Source organism: Watersipora subatra, chromosome 11 (genome assembly GCF_963576615.1).
Source record: "Watersipora subatra chromosome 11, tzWatSuba1.1, whole genome shotgun sequence".
Taxonomy (NCBI): Eukaryota; Metazoa; Bryozoa; class Gymnolaemata; order Cheilostomatida; family Watersiporidae; genus Watersipora; species Watersipora subatra.
In genome coordinates this window covers 14,731,483-14,746,287 of record NC_088718.1, presented here as the reverse complement: position 1 = coordinate 14,746,287, position 14,805 = coordinate 14,731,483, and the positions used below count along the sequence as shown (strand labels likewise).

Here is a 14,805-nt window from a genome sequence, read left to right as displayed (position 1 = left end):
ACTTGCTGATACCATTCTTGATGTGCTTATTGCTCCTACTAAAAAGTACAAGGCTGCTTGTGTGGATTTTTTGATCAAAAACTTTTACAAGAATAGAGCTACTATGGCTATTAACTATGTGAAAACCTCAATAGGTTGATGAGTTGATGATGCAGTTTCATCCTTTGCAGACAAAGGGAAACTCAGCAAAACAGAAGTCGACTCTGAAAATCATTAAAGTTTCGGGGCAACTTTGTTCTCTCTGTGAGACTTACACATACAGACTCTATGGCCAAGAAAATAGGACCCAGGAAAATGGCACAGACTTCAACTGACTAAAGGACAGGCTATTTGTGTTTAGGTCTAGGCCAGTCAGTCCCTCCCTTCAATCGCTGAAAAACATGTACATTGTGTCAATTAAGTAGCAGCTACCTACATGTATTTGGAAAGAGGCAACAACATAACTTGTCAACGTACCATTTCCTTCTTTACATTGGTGGATACTGGTAAGAAAAATGATGAGCATGCAGTAAAGTGGCATACCAGAATCATCGCCTCATCTGATATTCTACAAGCAGTTTTATGGAATTGTCAAAGATCAAGGTGCCGAGGGAACTGATGTGCCAGTATCATGGCAAAGCTACAATGTACCTCACACAAAGCTCTGCACATGCATGCACTAAGACAAAACTGAAGTGAGAGTAGCAGAGGATGCCGATAGTGAGGACAATGACTAAGAACTCAACATATTGAACAAATAGTTAGGATATGCTGTATTTTGAAATATTCCAGCTTCTTTTGTAAGACTGTTAATATTAGCTACTAATAATACTACTAATAATAATGCAAATAATAATCACCATTTTCACACTGCTTGCTGCGTTCGTATTATTTTCTATGATTCATCAGTGTCAGGTTATAAAACATAAATAAAGTGTTTTGAATTTTTTTGTAACATAAAGCTATTAAACCATACAATTATATACACATGTAAATATACGTATATACATGTATATAGTTTACATGTGCGTGTAACAATCGTAGAACATAGGACGTAGAATGTTCGAAAATGAATAGAAAATAAATTTTGACTTTACCACTGACATTCTAAATCACTGCCAAATAAGTATAATAAAAGCTGCAAATCTGATGCTTCTAAGGAAGGATTATTATTTACAGGGGAGATAAATCTTAAAATATCATTTTTTTCAAAATTCTCATAGAAGTGGGAATGGCAGCTGCGGCAACTCTTCAGTTTTGAACTCTCTATACCAAAATTAGTCTAAATCACTGCAGAAATTACCACTGGAAGGGGGTGCCAACGGAAATGCAAGATAAACTGCCTCGGCCGATAGCCTATAAGGCTGTCCCAACCCAAAGAGCTTATTCTCATAGCTATAATCATATTTTTTCAGAAGTATTCTCAAAATAAATTGATATTTACTCTAATGAAAATAAAATATATGCTGCTCTACATTGTCATTAAGCTGATAGCCACAGAATGTGGGTGGTCTGATTACACCCAAGATATTATGTATTGGAGACACTGTAGGACAGGTGCTTTGAGGGGTCCCTTTGAGATTTATTTGTCATAATTTTATATATATTAGTAAAAATAATGATAACTCGTTCATTTGTGGAAGTACAAATGAAACCTGACAACTTCCCTTTTTACTCTTCAAAGTTTTAGGTCAACAAACAGTTGTGTAAGCATTGTCCAACGGCTGTAAACAAACCCTGACAAATTACGAATTGTTAATGAATTTAGCATAAATTATCGCCATTGTTTTTTGTTACCCTCTAAGCTTCAACGCACAAAAAAAGTGGAAGCGTACAGTTTTTCAAAAAGAGGTAAGACAATGTAAAACCTGACATTTGGAAAGATGTTTGGCCAGTTTGGCAAGCATATGAGAGAAAACAACTCCTTAATCTGCACATAACAAAAGCTGCTGTCTTTCAATTAATTACTAAACATGTTGGTGGTAGAGTTGTGGGCGCTTTATTTAGTACTCTACACTTTCTCTAGTAACCTGCACACTGTCCTTTATAAAAATTATTTTATTTTATTACTTGGTGGTATTTCATTTTATTTCGTTTTTTATCTGACAGTATGAGTATAAATACAAACAAAAGTAATAAGTAACAATTATGGAACTTGCTAGGCCATCTCAGAAAAGTGTTCATTTTAAAGTTAATGAGTTGCACTGTCTACTGTAAACTTAGGGTTCAGAAACCTGATGTCAGCCCTGCTGCTGTTATGTCAGGTCAAGAGCTAGAAGTTGTGGAAATTGCAAGTTGAAATCTTCACATTGGACTACTTGCTACAACAGCAGTTGTAGCAAGTATGTAGCAGGAGAGCAGCCGTAGTCTAGTGGTCTAAAATGCTTGACTTGCAGAAAGCAGGTTGGGTTCAATTCCCAGGAAAGGCTACTGATCAACAAAGAATGATATCCAACCTTAAATTGGATATCATTTATCCAATTAAATGATATCCAATGCGATATCATTTAATTGGATAAATTGATTGATTGATTGATAATTGGATAATTGGATCAAATGCGATATCATTTAATTGGATTACTTTATGCGACTGGGTATGTCTCCAGTTGTTGAGGCATTTGCCATTAGATTCAAAGAGACATTCTTTGTGCAAAATACTCTTTAAAAAGTATTACACAGCTTTGTTTGCAGTAAGCTGTGCAGACATTTTATTTCCTCACTTGTCATCAAAGAATTGCGCAGACACAGCAGGAATGAAGTTATAAAATAATCTTTTTAAAGTTTTTGATACTACTGACCTCTTTAATTGTCTCAAAATTTAGCCAGAGCTCTTTAACTCACTTGAAACCAATGAAATTGATTTAAAATCATCTTTGGCTGAATTTATTAAAAACATTCAATAGTTATATGAGTACCAAGTATCTGATGCATTGATCAAGAGGGGAAGAGTTGAAGACATGCAATTAGCTGACCCAGGCAGAGTCTATGTCTATGAAGTTTTAAAATATCTTCGCTTGCTGCTATCTCTATAATCTCTTAGTCACATGAGGATTTTCAGTTACTCAAAAGGGTGCCAGAAGTCCTCAACAAACTTCAAGCTTAGTTAGGTATTGGCAATATCGATTAGGACAATAAAATATGTTCTCTGTAAGTTTTAACAACTGTGAAATAAATTTTTCATGCTGCGGTGGATAGCAAAACAGTGTTATAAGCAGCACGCGTTAGTTTTGTCTACAAAAAAACTTAGATAATGATGCTGCGAATTCCCAGAATATAATAGCGACTCTTGTCAGTTTGCTCAAGCATATAAATTAATTGCTTTTGTATTTCTTCCGGAAGGCCATGGAATATTGCACCACATCTAGTTTTTCAGGCATGTAATTAGATGTTTGAGGACACACCCGACTTACCTGTTGTTTAATGTTTAATTCTATTCATTAGTGACAATGCAATGCTAAGGAGGAGTGTTTGCTGGCTAATTAATCGCTGCTGGAATGGGTATATAAGGAAGAAGTTTGCCTAAGCTCTTCAGTTGCACATATTTTCTCTTCACTGCACCATAGCCTGTAAAACTATAGTGAAAATGAAGGGAGTACTTGTGTCTAGCCTTTCCGCAGTCATCTTGTTAATTTCGGTAATACCAGCACACAGTCAACACGCCGGTAAGTACTCATCTGCAGTAAATTGTTTCTAATCTAATACTTTATAAGCTACAAAATATATTTCCTAGTATTACTTGTTTTAAACAGTTCAGCTATAGGTTTGTTTGTCATATATGTTTGCTGGTCATCGCACCATAGCCTGTGAACCTGTAACCAAAATTAAGGGCATTTTCGTGCTAGCAACAATTTATACGTCATCATACGCTCACAGTCAATTTGTTGAAAAACATTTTTTTACTATTTACAGCATTTATACATTGTTATTTATGTTCATTATTATTCTTTCCATTTGTAAACAAAAGATCAGATTTGCTTAATTTAGGCTATTCTAAAATATTTTTATTTTATGAATATTATTTAATGACTTTTATGTATATTTTATTTTACTAAATCTTTAGACCCCAGATTTAAATAACCCTTTTAGTTTTTGTTAAAATCATTTTTCACATGACAGATTGGTTGGTACCAAGGCTATTGTTTTATGTTCTACTTTTGTGTGCTTGTAATGAAAAAAAATACATAAAAAATACATAAAATAAATGATAAAGGGTAAGCAAGACTAACATATTATATTAAAACTTTGAAAATTTTAAATAAATTAAATGAAACAGTAAAGAGAATGTTTTAAAAATTTTAGTAGCTCAGAATATTGCTTTGCACCATAAAAGTAATTAATACCAAATGTTAATAAGCATATTGTATCCAGCCTACCAAACCCACCAACTATTTATATAAAGACAAATATAGCAGTCTATGCAAAACTAAATAATTCGGTTAATTTGTAGCAACACACAACTATGCAGTTACCTCTGGAGGAGTTGCACCAAGAACACCTGGAGCTCCTGTAACTAGAAGAGGAAGCCATAAACCGACAGTGACATACATCATACATGCTCATGGTAATTATTGTTCTGAGTTGGCTTGCTCTATAAAATACTTTCAATAATTCAGTTTTAAAAATTTATTGCTTCTAAAACAAGCTATTAACATTTCTGTTTTAAGGCCCTTCTGCGATTGGACACAACCATGTTCACAATACGCCTGACAGAGCTGTTGCACCTACTGCAACGAGAGGAGTACCAGCCCCTGTCACAGCAGGAGCACCTGTAGGACCTGCCAGAGCAGTTGGTTCGGCGCCTGCTACAACTGCCACTTTAGTTGGGAGAACGTCAGCCCACCCATCTAATTCTATAGCCTCATCCATGACCCCAGTTGGAGGGACACCTGTTAGCCCACTTACTGGTCCTGTTGCCCAAGCACCTGCTAGAGTTGCCACTTCAATAGGAAGAGCTCCAGTGAGAGCACAAGCTCCTACTAGGACAGCAACTTCTGGCGCAGGACCTGCTAGAACTGGACCTGTAGCTCAGGTGCCTTCTAGGACTGGTTCTACAGTTAGCACTTCTCAAATTGGAACAGCAGCAGGACCTTTGGGAGCAGCAGCAGGTGGAGCAGCAGCAGGACCAGCAAGAGCAGCAGTAAGTGGAGCAACTTCAGGACCAGCAGGTGCAGCAGCAGGTGGAGCAACTGCAGGACTTGCAGGTGCAGGAGCAGGTGGAGCAGCAGCAGGACCAGCAGGTGCAGCAGCAGGTGGAGCAGCAGCAGGACCGGCAGGTGCAGGAGCAGGTGGAGCAGCAGCAGGACCAGCAGGTGTAGGAGCAGGTGGAGCAGCAGCAGGACCAGCAGGTGCAGCAGCAGGTGGAGCAACTGCAGGACCGGCAGGTGCAGGAGCAGGTGGAGCAGCAGCAGGACCAGCAGGTGCAGCAGGAGGTGGAGCAGCAGCAGGACCAGCAGGTGCAGGAGCAGGTGGAGCAGCAGCAGGACCAGCAGGTGCAGCAGGAGGTGGAACAGCAGCAAGACCGGCAGGTGCAGGAGCAGGTGGAGCAGCAGCAGGACCAGCAGGTGCAGCAGGAGGTGGAGCAGCAGCAGGACCGGCAGGTGTAGGAGCAGGTGGAGCAGCAGCAGGTGGAGCAGCAGCCGCACCGGTAGGTGCAGGAGCAGGTGGAACAGCAGCAGGACCTGCTAGTGCAGCAGCAGGACCTGCTAGTGCAGCAGCAGGTGGAGCAGCAGCAGGATCGGCAGGTGGAGCAGCAGCAGGATCAGCAGGTGCAGCAGCAGCCCGTGGTCTCAGATCCCAGTCTCACACATCTAATGGAGTACCAATTTATATCATGATTAATGGTTAGTAATGCCTCTGCCATATGTATAGCTTTTAGTATTTTAAAAACCTACACTTGATGCAAATACAATTTTAATGAATGTGCCTAATGAGAGCAGTTGGTATAGTTACTGTGCAATTTTGTATAATTCAACAGGCCCTAGTGGTAGATCAGCTAATGGAGGTGGACCTGCAAGAGGAGTTAGCGCTACGGCCGTGCCTGCAGTAATTGTTGGAGCAGCAGCTAAAACTACAGGTGCAGGAGCAGGTGGACCAGCATTAAGACCAGCAGGTACAGCAGCAGGTGGAGCAGCAGCAGGACCAGCAGGAGCAGGTGGAGCAGCAGCAGGATCGGCAGGTGCAGGAGCAGGTGGAGCAGCAGCAGGACCAGCAGCAGCAGCAGTGGGTGGAGCAGCAGCAGGACCAGCAGGAGCAGCAGCAGGTGGAGCAGCAGCAGGACCAGCAGGAGCAGGTGGAGCAGCAGCAGGATCGGCAGGAGCAGGTGGAGCAGCAGCAGGACCAGCAGCAGCAGCAGTGGGTGGAGCAGCAGCAGGACCAGCAGGAGCAGCAGCAGGTGGGGCAGCAGCAGGATCGGCAGGAGCAGGTGGAGCAGCAGCAGGACCAGCAGGAGCAGTAGTGGGTGGAGCAGCAGCAGGACCAGCAGGAGCAGCAGCAGGTGGAGCAGCAGCAGGACCAGCAGGTGCAGGAGCAGGTGGAGCAGCAGCAGGACCTGCAGGTACAGGAGCAGGTGGAGCAGCAGCAGGACCAGCAGGAGCAGCAGTGGGTGGAGCAGCAGCAGGACCAGCAGGAGCAGCAGCAGGTGGAGCAGCTGCAGGACCAGCAGGAGCAGGTGGAGCAGCAAGTGGAGCAGCAGCAAGAGGAGCAGCTGCAGGACCTGCAGGAGCAGGAGTAGGTGGAGCAGCAGCCGGACCAGCAGGAGCAGGTGGAGCAGCAGCAGGACCAGCAGGAGCAGGTGGAGCAGCAGCAGGACCAGCAGGAGCAGCCGGACCAGCAGCAGCAAGTGGAGCAGCTGCAGGACCTGCAGGAGCAGGAGTAGGTGGAGCAGCAGCCGGACCAGCAGGAGCAGGTGGAGCAGCAGCAGGACCAGCAGGAGCAGGTGGACCAGCAGCAGGACCAGCAGGAGCAGCCGGACCAGCAGCAGCAAGTGGAGCAGCAGCAGGACCAGCAGGTGCAGGAGCAGGTGGAGCAGCAGCAGGACCTGCAGGTACAGGAGCAGGTGGAGCAGCAGCAGGACCAGCAGGAGCAGGTGCAGGTGGAGCAGCAGCAGGATCGGCAGGTGCAGCAGCAGGTGGAGCAACTGCAGGACCTGCAGGAGCAGGAGTAGGTGGAGCAGCAGCAGGACCAACAGGAGCAGGAGCAGGAGCAGGTGGAGCAGCAGCCGGACCAGCAGGAGCAGCAGCAGGTGGAGCAGCAGCAGGACCGGCAGGTACAGGAGCAGGTGGAGCAGCAGCAGGACCAGCAGGAGCAGCAGTGGGTGGAGCAACAGCAGGACCAGCTGGAGCAGCAGCAAGTGGAGCAGCAGCAGGACCTGCAGGTACAGGAGCAGGTGGAGCAGCAGCAGGACCAGCAGGAGCAGCAGTGGGTGGAGCAACTGCAGGACCAGTAGGAGCATCAGCAGCAGGACCTGCTGGTACAGGAGCAGGTGGAGCAGCAGCAGGACCTGCAGGTGCCGGAAGAGCAGCAGTGAGGGGAACCCTGCCATTACCTACTGGACATGGCCACAATGCACGAATCTACATAACAGTTCATAACGGTGAATATTCATACATTAAACTAGAAAGTTAGTCCTGCAATATTACTAGAAACAAGCTTTGCTTGCCTTGATGGATGCCTTGATGGGTTCCATTTTGTAAGTTTGTTGCATTTGTTATCATCTTTTGCAGCCCCAACAATGAACCCAGGTCATGGACACGCTGCATCAGCAGTACCTCCTGCACCTACAACTCCACAAGCACCCACTGCACCATTAGCACCTATAGCACCAGCAGTGCCAGCAGTACCAAGAACACCGGCGGTACCAGCAGTACCCACATCACTAGTCCCATCTGTACTAGCGGCACCCGCTGCACCAGCTGCACCCATAGCACCAGCTTCACCCGTAGCATCAGTTGCACAAGCAGCATCAGCTACACCCACAGCATCAGCTGCACCCACAGCTCCAGCTGCACCCGCAGCATCAGCTGCACCCGCAGCATCAATATGCCCTGCAGCACCAGCTTGTACCACCTCTCCCTGTCCTCGTAATGTTCCTTTCGCCGTCTCTGCCTCTGGTTGCCAGCGAGGATGTGATTGTGGTGAGTTTTAGGTTGGGTTATAACAGCAGGAATGTTGACTGTGTTGCTTTGTTGAAAGCTAGAGAATGTGCTTCCATTTATCTAAAGTTCATTATTTACAGCCGGATGTGCTCCTTCCTCTAGCTGCCCGGCTCCTCAGCCCACATGCCCTCATGGACTCAAAAAAGATGTTCAAACAGGTTGCTACATCTGTGGCCAATGTGGTGAGTCTATAAAAGCGATACACTTATGATATGTCTGCCCAAGTTGGTTTTCTAGTGTTTTCAATATTCTTGAACTGAGTCGTTCAAATAATACTGTTTATGATTCAATGTAAAATGTTCAAAGATTTAAAAACACACATTAAGTCAAAAATTTTACTCCCTCTGCCAGATTGTTAGCTTAGTTAAGTTGTGCTTGTGCGAGGCCTACTGCATGTACAATAATGTTTTATGTTTTTTGAACAAGCCAACTTGGTTTACATGGTTTACATGGTGCCTTTTTTAAAAGAATACAAATGGAATAGGTATTTTTGTTTCTAGCTAGTTTTCACAGCACCACATGAAATCATTAAAGTTAAAACTAACACATAATTTTAAGAATGTTTTATATGATTGGTAAAGCTTTGTATTGGTATGATTGGTTCTGTTTGTTTAGACAGAGTTAATTTTGACGACAGAGATAATTTTTCTTGATCTTTTATTTGCTCAGTAGTTCACTGGCAGTTCCCTGCGCCGCGAGCAACCATCCTATGTTGCAAATATATCCACACTTATTTCAGGTTGCTGCAAAGTAATTCAGTGGTGCAGATGGTAGTGGAATTGGCTGTGAATTGTAATACTTCGGTTCAATTCTCATGTGGTTTGATTTTTTTCTAACGCTTTTAGCTTCAGACAGACGAACACAGCTCTTATTATAGTAAAGATTGTTAAAAACTGCAGAAAGCTGTAGATCTGTTAAATAAAGCTAACAATCTAAAAAGCTAAAACTTTCAAGCTGCGTTACTGTTAACGTAAAAGTTGACAGCCTTCAGCGAGCAGACAACTCTGAAGTTTATTTTGAATTACTTCTTGTAACATTGATGGAGATCATTTGAGTGAACTGTATATGAAGTTCTGAGGGTTACATATCTAGCAGACAAAAGTCTTAGCTTATATTTTGATATAATTTATAGCTTGCGACCCCACACCACCCCGATGCACTAACACCTGCCCCCGTGGATATAGAACTGATGCTAATGGATGTGCCAGCTGCCTCTGCAGTAAGTTTGTTTTGGATAGTAAATATTTAATGATATTTCTACCCTAAAAATAGTCATATAGCTTCCATAAGTAAAGAAACTTATTTTGATAAGTAACTACTGTAGATGAATGCCTGGGGTTGCTCAAGTAATAAAAAAGTATTTGCACAAGACACTTTTTTATTTAACATGGAGAACATTTACAATTCTAAATTTAAACTTTGCATCATAAGAATAATGTTTTTTCGCAGTTCAAATATATTAAGAAAAAAAAGGAATGAGTACATTGAAGTGCGTGTATAAAAAAGCTTACTGTCGCAGCAAAAGCTCGTTGTATTCAAAGTTTTGATGGACGATACTGGTACCTCTCGATAGTGGCACAAACAAAAAATGACGTATTGGGCTTTTTTGTCTGATACTTCGTCGTTGGACTGAATGGAGAGAAACTGTAGAGGCAATTCCTACTCCAGAATTCAGAGAATACAGTTGCCCACATGAATACCATTTAGTTTTTACAGATTTACCAAAACCGGAAATAAAAGAATAACAGTACATTTGAAATTAAAATGGCTCATTTGAAAATTAAAAATTAAAAAAATAGGTGATGGTAATAAAAAATTGCTTTGAAAAAGCTTTTAAAAAATAACAAACACAAAAGGTAATATTAATTAATAATAAAAGGTACACATTTGCAGTGTGCAATTGCGAAAAAGATATGCAGTGTATGGTAAGTGCGAAGGGAACAATAAGAGCAGCATAGCCTTGTGGTTACGGGCTCTTGTTATTTGAATTTTGCGAGTTCAAATCCAGTACGAAGGTGAATTTTCGTTGCTAAAACTTTATTGCTATAACTGGGCAGACAAATTGCAGATGACAGACAGACGAACATTGAAATTTATATAAATAGATTTAACTCATATCTACTTGCAGAAGAACTTATTCACATCTCATCAGGTGCTCCTGCTACCCCCACTAAGCCTGCGGTACTTCCAGCAAGTGCTCCTGCAGGATCTCCAACATCTGCAGGTCCAGCAGCACCAGCAGCACCAGTTGCACCCTCAGCACCAGCAGCACCCACAGCACCAGCCGCACCCACAGCACCAGTTGTACCCTCAGCACCAGTAGCACCCTCAGCACCAGTTGCACCCACAGCACCAGTTGCACCCACAGCGCCAGTTGCACCCTCAGCACCAGTTGCACCCACAGCGCCAGTTGTACCTTCAGCACCAGCTGCACCTCCAGCATCTGTATGTCCTACAGCCCCAACATGCTCAAACTCACCGTGCCCAAGAAATGTGCCCTTTGCAGTTGACGCTGCCGGTTGCCAGAGAGATTGTGACTGTGGTAAGTAGGTGAATAAGCTGCCACAAGTGACCAGAGACAAACTTTATATTTGCATATATTTTTGGCAAAAACTGATCAAGTCAGCTATATATGTTTTCGTATCCTATTTTAGCGGGATGCGCTCCAGCCAGCAGCTGTTCTGCTCCTCAACCTACCTGCAAATATGGTTTGAAGAAACATGCTGTGACTGGTTGTTATATCTGTGGACATTGTGGTAAGTGGCACTAAACCTTACATACTATACTTGAATACTTACCATAATTTATTGTAAGTATTCAACCCTTAAAAGCTTCATAGGACAATATCAAGTTTTCAACTCTATTCAACTTAACTGATATGAACATACTGCATATAACCTCCTAACACCTAACAATTATTTTAAGAATATCATTGCTTGCTGCTTTTTGGCTTTGCTTGCTTTATTGGCCAACTTTTGGCCTTTTTTATGAATTTTGTATGAAATCATTCGAAAAATGCTTATGTTTGAAATGAAATTATTGTCTTAACCAAATAAAGTAATATATATTAATATATAGATTAATATGTATGGATATATAGATAAAATTAAAAATTTATATATATATAAATATACAATATATAAATATACAATATATAGATATAAAAAAAATATATATATCAATATTTATATCAACAATGCTGGGCATTTACCTAGAATCAATATATATATTTTGTTTCTTAAGGAGGAAATTGAGCTTATGAGCAAAATCATTAGAATGACTTTGTATTTTATAGCCTGTAGTCCTACGCCTCCAACTTGCACCAACACATGTCCACGAGGTTTTAAAACTGACAAGCATGGCTGCCCCAGCTGTCTTTGCAGTAAGTACTCAGTCTACATTCATGCATGTCACTGGTGTGCTGCTTTATTAAAATGTTCAATTAGTAATTAAAATAACAGACAAAGAAAGTGTTTTTAGCCTCAGGTCTTGCTGTCTGATTACTTTAGCTATTAGTTATGTTGACCTTCAGCAATGAAATTAAAGACCTTGAATGCTGCTACTAACTAAAGTATTTTACTTCGAGAACCTCAACTATATTTTGCTGACTTGATGTAACAAATCGGTGTCACTTTTTTTAGATGTATAGCTGTTTATCATGCAGCCATGACAAATGATTTACGAATTGCTTAAAAAAATAGGAACATTCTTTTTTACTTATTTATGACTATAATTTTTTGTAGAGGAAATACTGCACAGTGCACCACCGCAAACACCCCCTGCAGGACCAGCCCATGTACCAGCAAGTGCTCCAACTCCTGCAAGTGCCCCAACAGCACCTGTTGTACCAACAGCACCTGTTGTACCAGCAGCACCTGTTGCCCCAGCAGCACCTGTTGCCCCAGCAGCACCTGTTATACCAACTCCATGTCCTCCTGCACCATCATGTGCAAACTCACCATGCCCCAGAAACACACCCTTTGCGGTGAATGCTGCCGGATGCCAGAGGGGCTGTGACTGCGGTAAGCATAATTGTTCAAACTTAATGAGTTTAAAACTGATTAAATCACAAATAAAATACAACTAAATTTTTGTGGATCTGTTAATTTTGTACATTTTTGTAGCTGGGTGTGCATCTGCATCTAGCTGTGGACCTCAACATCCAACTTGTCCATACGGGCCCAAAAAAGATCCCCAAACAGGATGCTACATATGTGGAGTTTGTGGTACGTTCTAGCCTGGAAAACTATCTATTAATTATTGTTGTGCTGAATAAATTGTGAAGACAAGCTAATCTGCTTCCAATTGGTTAAAGAAAGTAACATTTGACAGTAGCTCGGAGACACTGGACAATCACAATGATTTTGGAGTTGTGTCCACTACAAAGCCATTTTTGGCTTACAAAAGGGATGACTACTTAAAAATTAGGTAAACTACCTCTGCTGTTGATAAATGTTTTTTGTTTATAGCCTGCAATCCATCTCCACCTCGGTGCACCAACACCTGTCCTCATGGCTATAAAACAAATGCTAACGGATGTGCCAGCTGCCTCTGCAGTAAGTAGATTTTTTGGAGACAACAATCTTGTTTTGAATTGTTGAATCATATTGTTCATATCTGAGCTGGTTGTTCTCAAATGTGGATTCCCATCTGTTGCAGAAGAAATCATTCATCAAGCACCTGCACATCCAGTCACTCCACAAGCACCTGTAGTTGTGGCAGCTAATGTCCCACAACCACCTACAAGGACTCAGCCTAGTTCTCCAGTAACTCAAACACGACCTAGTTCTCAATCAAGACATTCTATTCCTAGAACACAAACCAGACCAAATGTGGTGACTAAGCCTCATTCCTATCCAAGGCCATCTTCTCCACACCACCCACATCCCTCTCCTAGCAGTGAGTCAAGTTCTATTCATTTACTGCATTTGTAAGTGACTGTCTTTTATCACAAACTTGACTTAACTGACTCAAGGATGCAACTTGGATACTCATAACTTAAGTCTGTGAAGTTTGAATAATATTAATTAATAATAATATCATGCCTGAATTTCAGAGCCTGGAAGATGTCCTAACCTTAGACCAAACTTGCAATATGTGAGAAAACCTGAGTTGGACTGTCACAGAGATGCTGACTGTGCAGGTGCCCTCAAGTGCTGCCGTATCAATAACATCAAGCAGTGCCTAAGAGCAAGACCTAACTACCCATCAACAAGTGAGTCTTATCATGTTCGAGTAACTGTTGTGAACTTGAATACTTGTTGAATTTAGCCTGACATCAGCCGTCTTGCTTATTTTTTGTAAACAATCACCTTTTGATAGAGTCAGGTGTTTCAACAGCTAATAGGCATTAAACATAAAATATTTTGTAGCCCCAAAACCTGGAAGATGCCCAAGATTTAGACCTAATCCTTTCTATGTAAGAAACCCAAGTCTAGACTGCGGATTAGACTCTGACTGCCCTGGCGCAAAGAAATGCTGTCTTGTTAATAATATCAAACAATGCCAGCTCGCTCTTCCCACTACTGGTTAGTAACTAGCCAATGGTTCTCAATAAAACATTAGAAAAAATGAGATAAATTGTCTCCTCTTGTGACTTCTATCTCAAAATAGTCTCATACTGAATAGAGTATAAGTGTTCAGCATTTACGAAGTTGAGTGCAAGTAAAAAAACTACTAGGCACAATACTAAACTTATTGCAGATCAAATGATTCAGTTTGTGCATTTAGTAAGCTAATTTTACTCTAGCTTATTCAGTAGGTTCACATTCACTTGGCTATATATATTCAGTAGTTTCACTTTAGCTTGTGCAGAACCTTCGCTTTCACTTTAGTACCTTCAGTAGGTTCACATTCACTTTGCTATATATATTCAGCAGTTTCACTTTAAGCACGTGCAGAAGCTTCACTTTTACTTTAGTACATTCAGTAAGTCTACTTTCACTTTATTACATTCAAAAGACCATGTTCTGTTGCAGCTCCGACTGACCCAGGAACAGTAGCAGGATATCAGAAGCCTGGAAGGTGCCCACGACTAGGTCCTAACTCTCATTTCAGGCCAAATCCAAGTCTAAATTGTAGTCGAGACCGCAGCTGCCCTGGCAGCAAAAAGTGTTGCATAATTCATGGCCACAAGCAGTGCCATGTGGCGCTGCCCCCACGGCATGTAAGTATATGAAACAGAACACTGAATGGTTAAGTACTTTACTATGTAGATGAGTGATGCTTAAAGTACGATGACGCAGATATTTGTAGTTTGGTCCATGTTACGATTGTTCAAGCAGCTCGATAGATATAAATCAACTATGACTGACATTCAAAGTAGTATACAGATGCTTTCTTAAAGTTTATCTCTTGTATTCATTTTTATCTACCATACAGTTTGTTCTTTTTTGCAGTAAAATACCTTTCAAAGCCGAGAAATGGAACCACCAAAAGTCATAATTCATTTCTGTTGGCTTGATCAGCAACCTATATCTTCTCCCTGATCAGTATATAAAGATATTCTATGTATTATGTTGTGCTTTCACTCAGTGGCAAAGTTCATAGGCTGGACCTGAAGAGCAATGCTACTTTTTTATGAATTTAATAACTTGTACTTCGTTTACACACATTTTTGTATCAGTACCATGTATATATTTAATTTTGATATAAAATATATAAATTGTTTACA

At 41.6% G+C, this 14,805-nt stretch overlaps 3 protein-coding genes across 3 annotated transcripts; all 3 read left to right on the top strand.

Moving 5' to 3' along the window:
* Positions 1-3,563: 3,563 nt before the first annotated feature.
* Positions 3,564-6,429, top strand: LOC137407849 (spidroin-1-like; the record flags this gene model as incomplete). Its single annotated transcript, XM_068094229.1, has 5 exons — positions 3,564-3,641; positions 4,427-4,540; positions 4,644-5,468; positions 5,583-5,819; positions 5,954-6,429. Coding segments are annotated over exons 3-5 (1,338 nt in total), but the record flags the coding sequence as incomplete, so codon positions are not given.
* A 4-nt stretch (positions 6,430-6,433) lies between these two features.
* Positions 6,434-6,853, top strand: LOC137407848 (bromodomain-containing protein DDB_G0280777-like; the record flags this gene model as incomplete). Its single annotated transcript, XM_068094228.1, has 2 exons — positions 6,434-6,646; positions 6,716-6,853. Coding segments are annotated over 2 exons (351 nt in total), but the record flags the coding sequence as incomplete, so codon positions are not given.
* Positions 6,854-6,915: 62 nt separating this feature from the next.
* LOC137407847 (ice-structuring glycoprotein-like) lies at positions 6,916-14,805 on the top strand (the record flags this gene model as incomplete). Its single annotated transcript, XM_068094226.1, has 15 exons — positions 6,916-7,570; positions 7,701-8,111; positions 8,213-8,314; positions 9,265-9,351; positions 10,261-10,674; positions 10,787-10,888; positions 11,428-11,514; positions 11,876-12,154; positions 12,257-12,358; positions 12,602-12,688; positions 12,792-13,031; positions 13,189-13,347; positions 13,505-13,660; positions 14,111-14,298; positions 14,531-14,805. Coding segments are annotated over 15 exons (3,072 nt in total), but the record flags the coding sequence as incomplete, so codon positions are not given.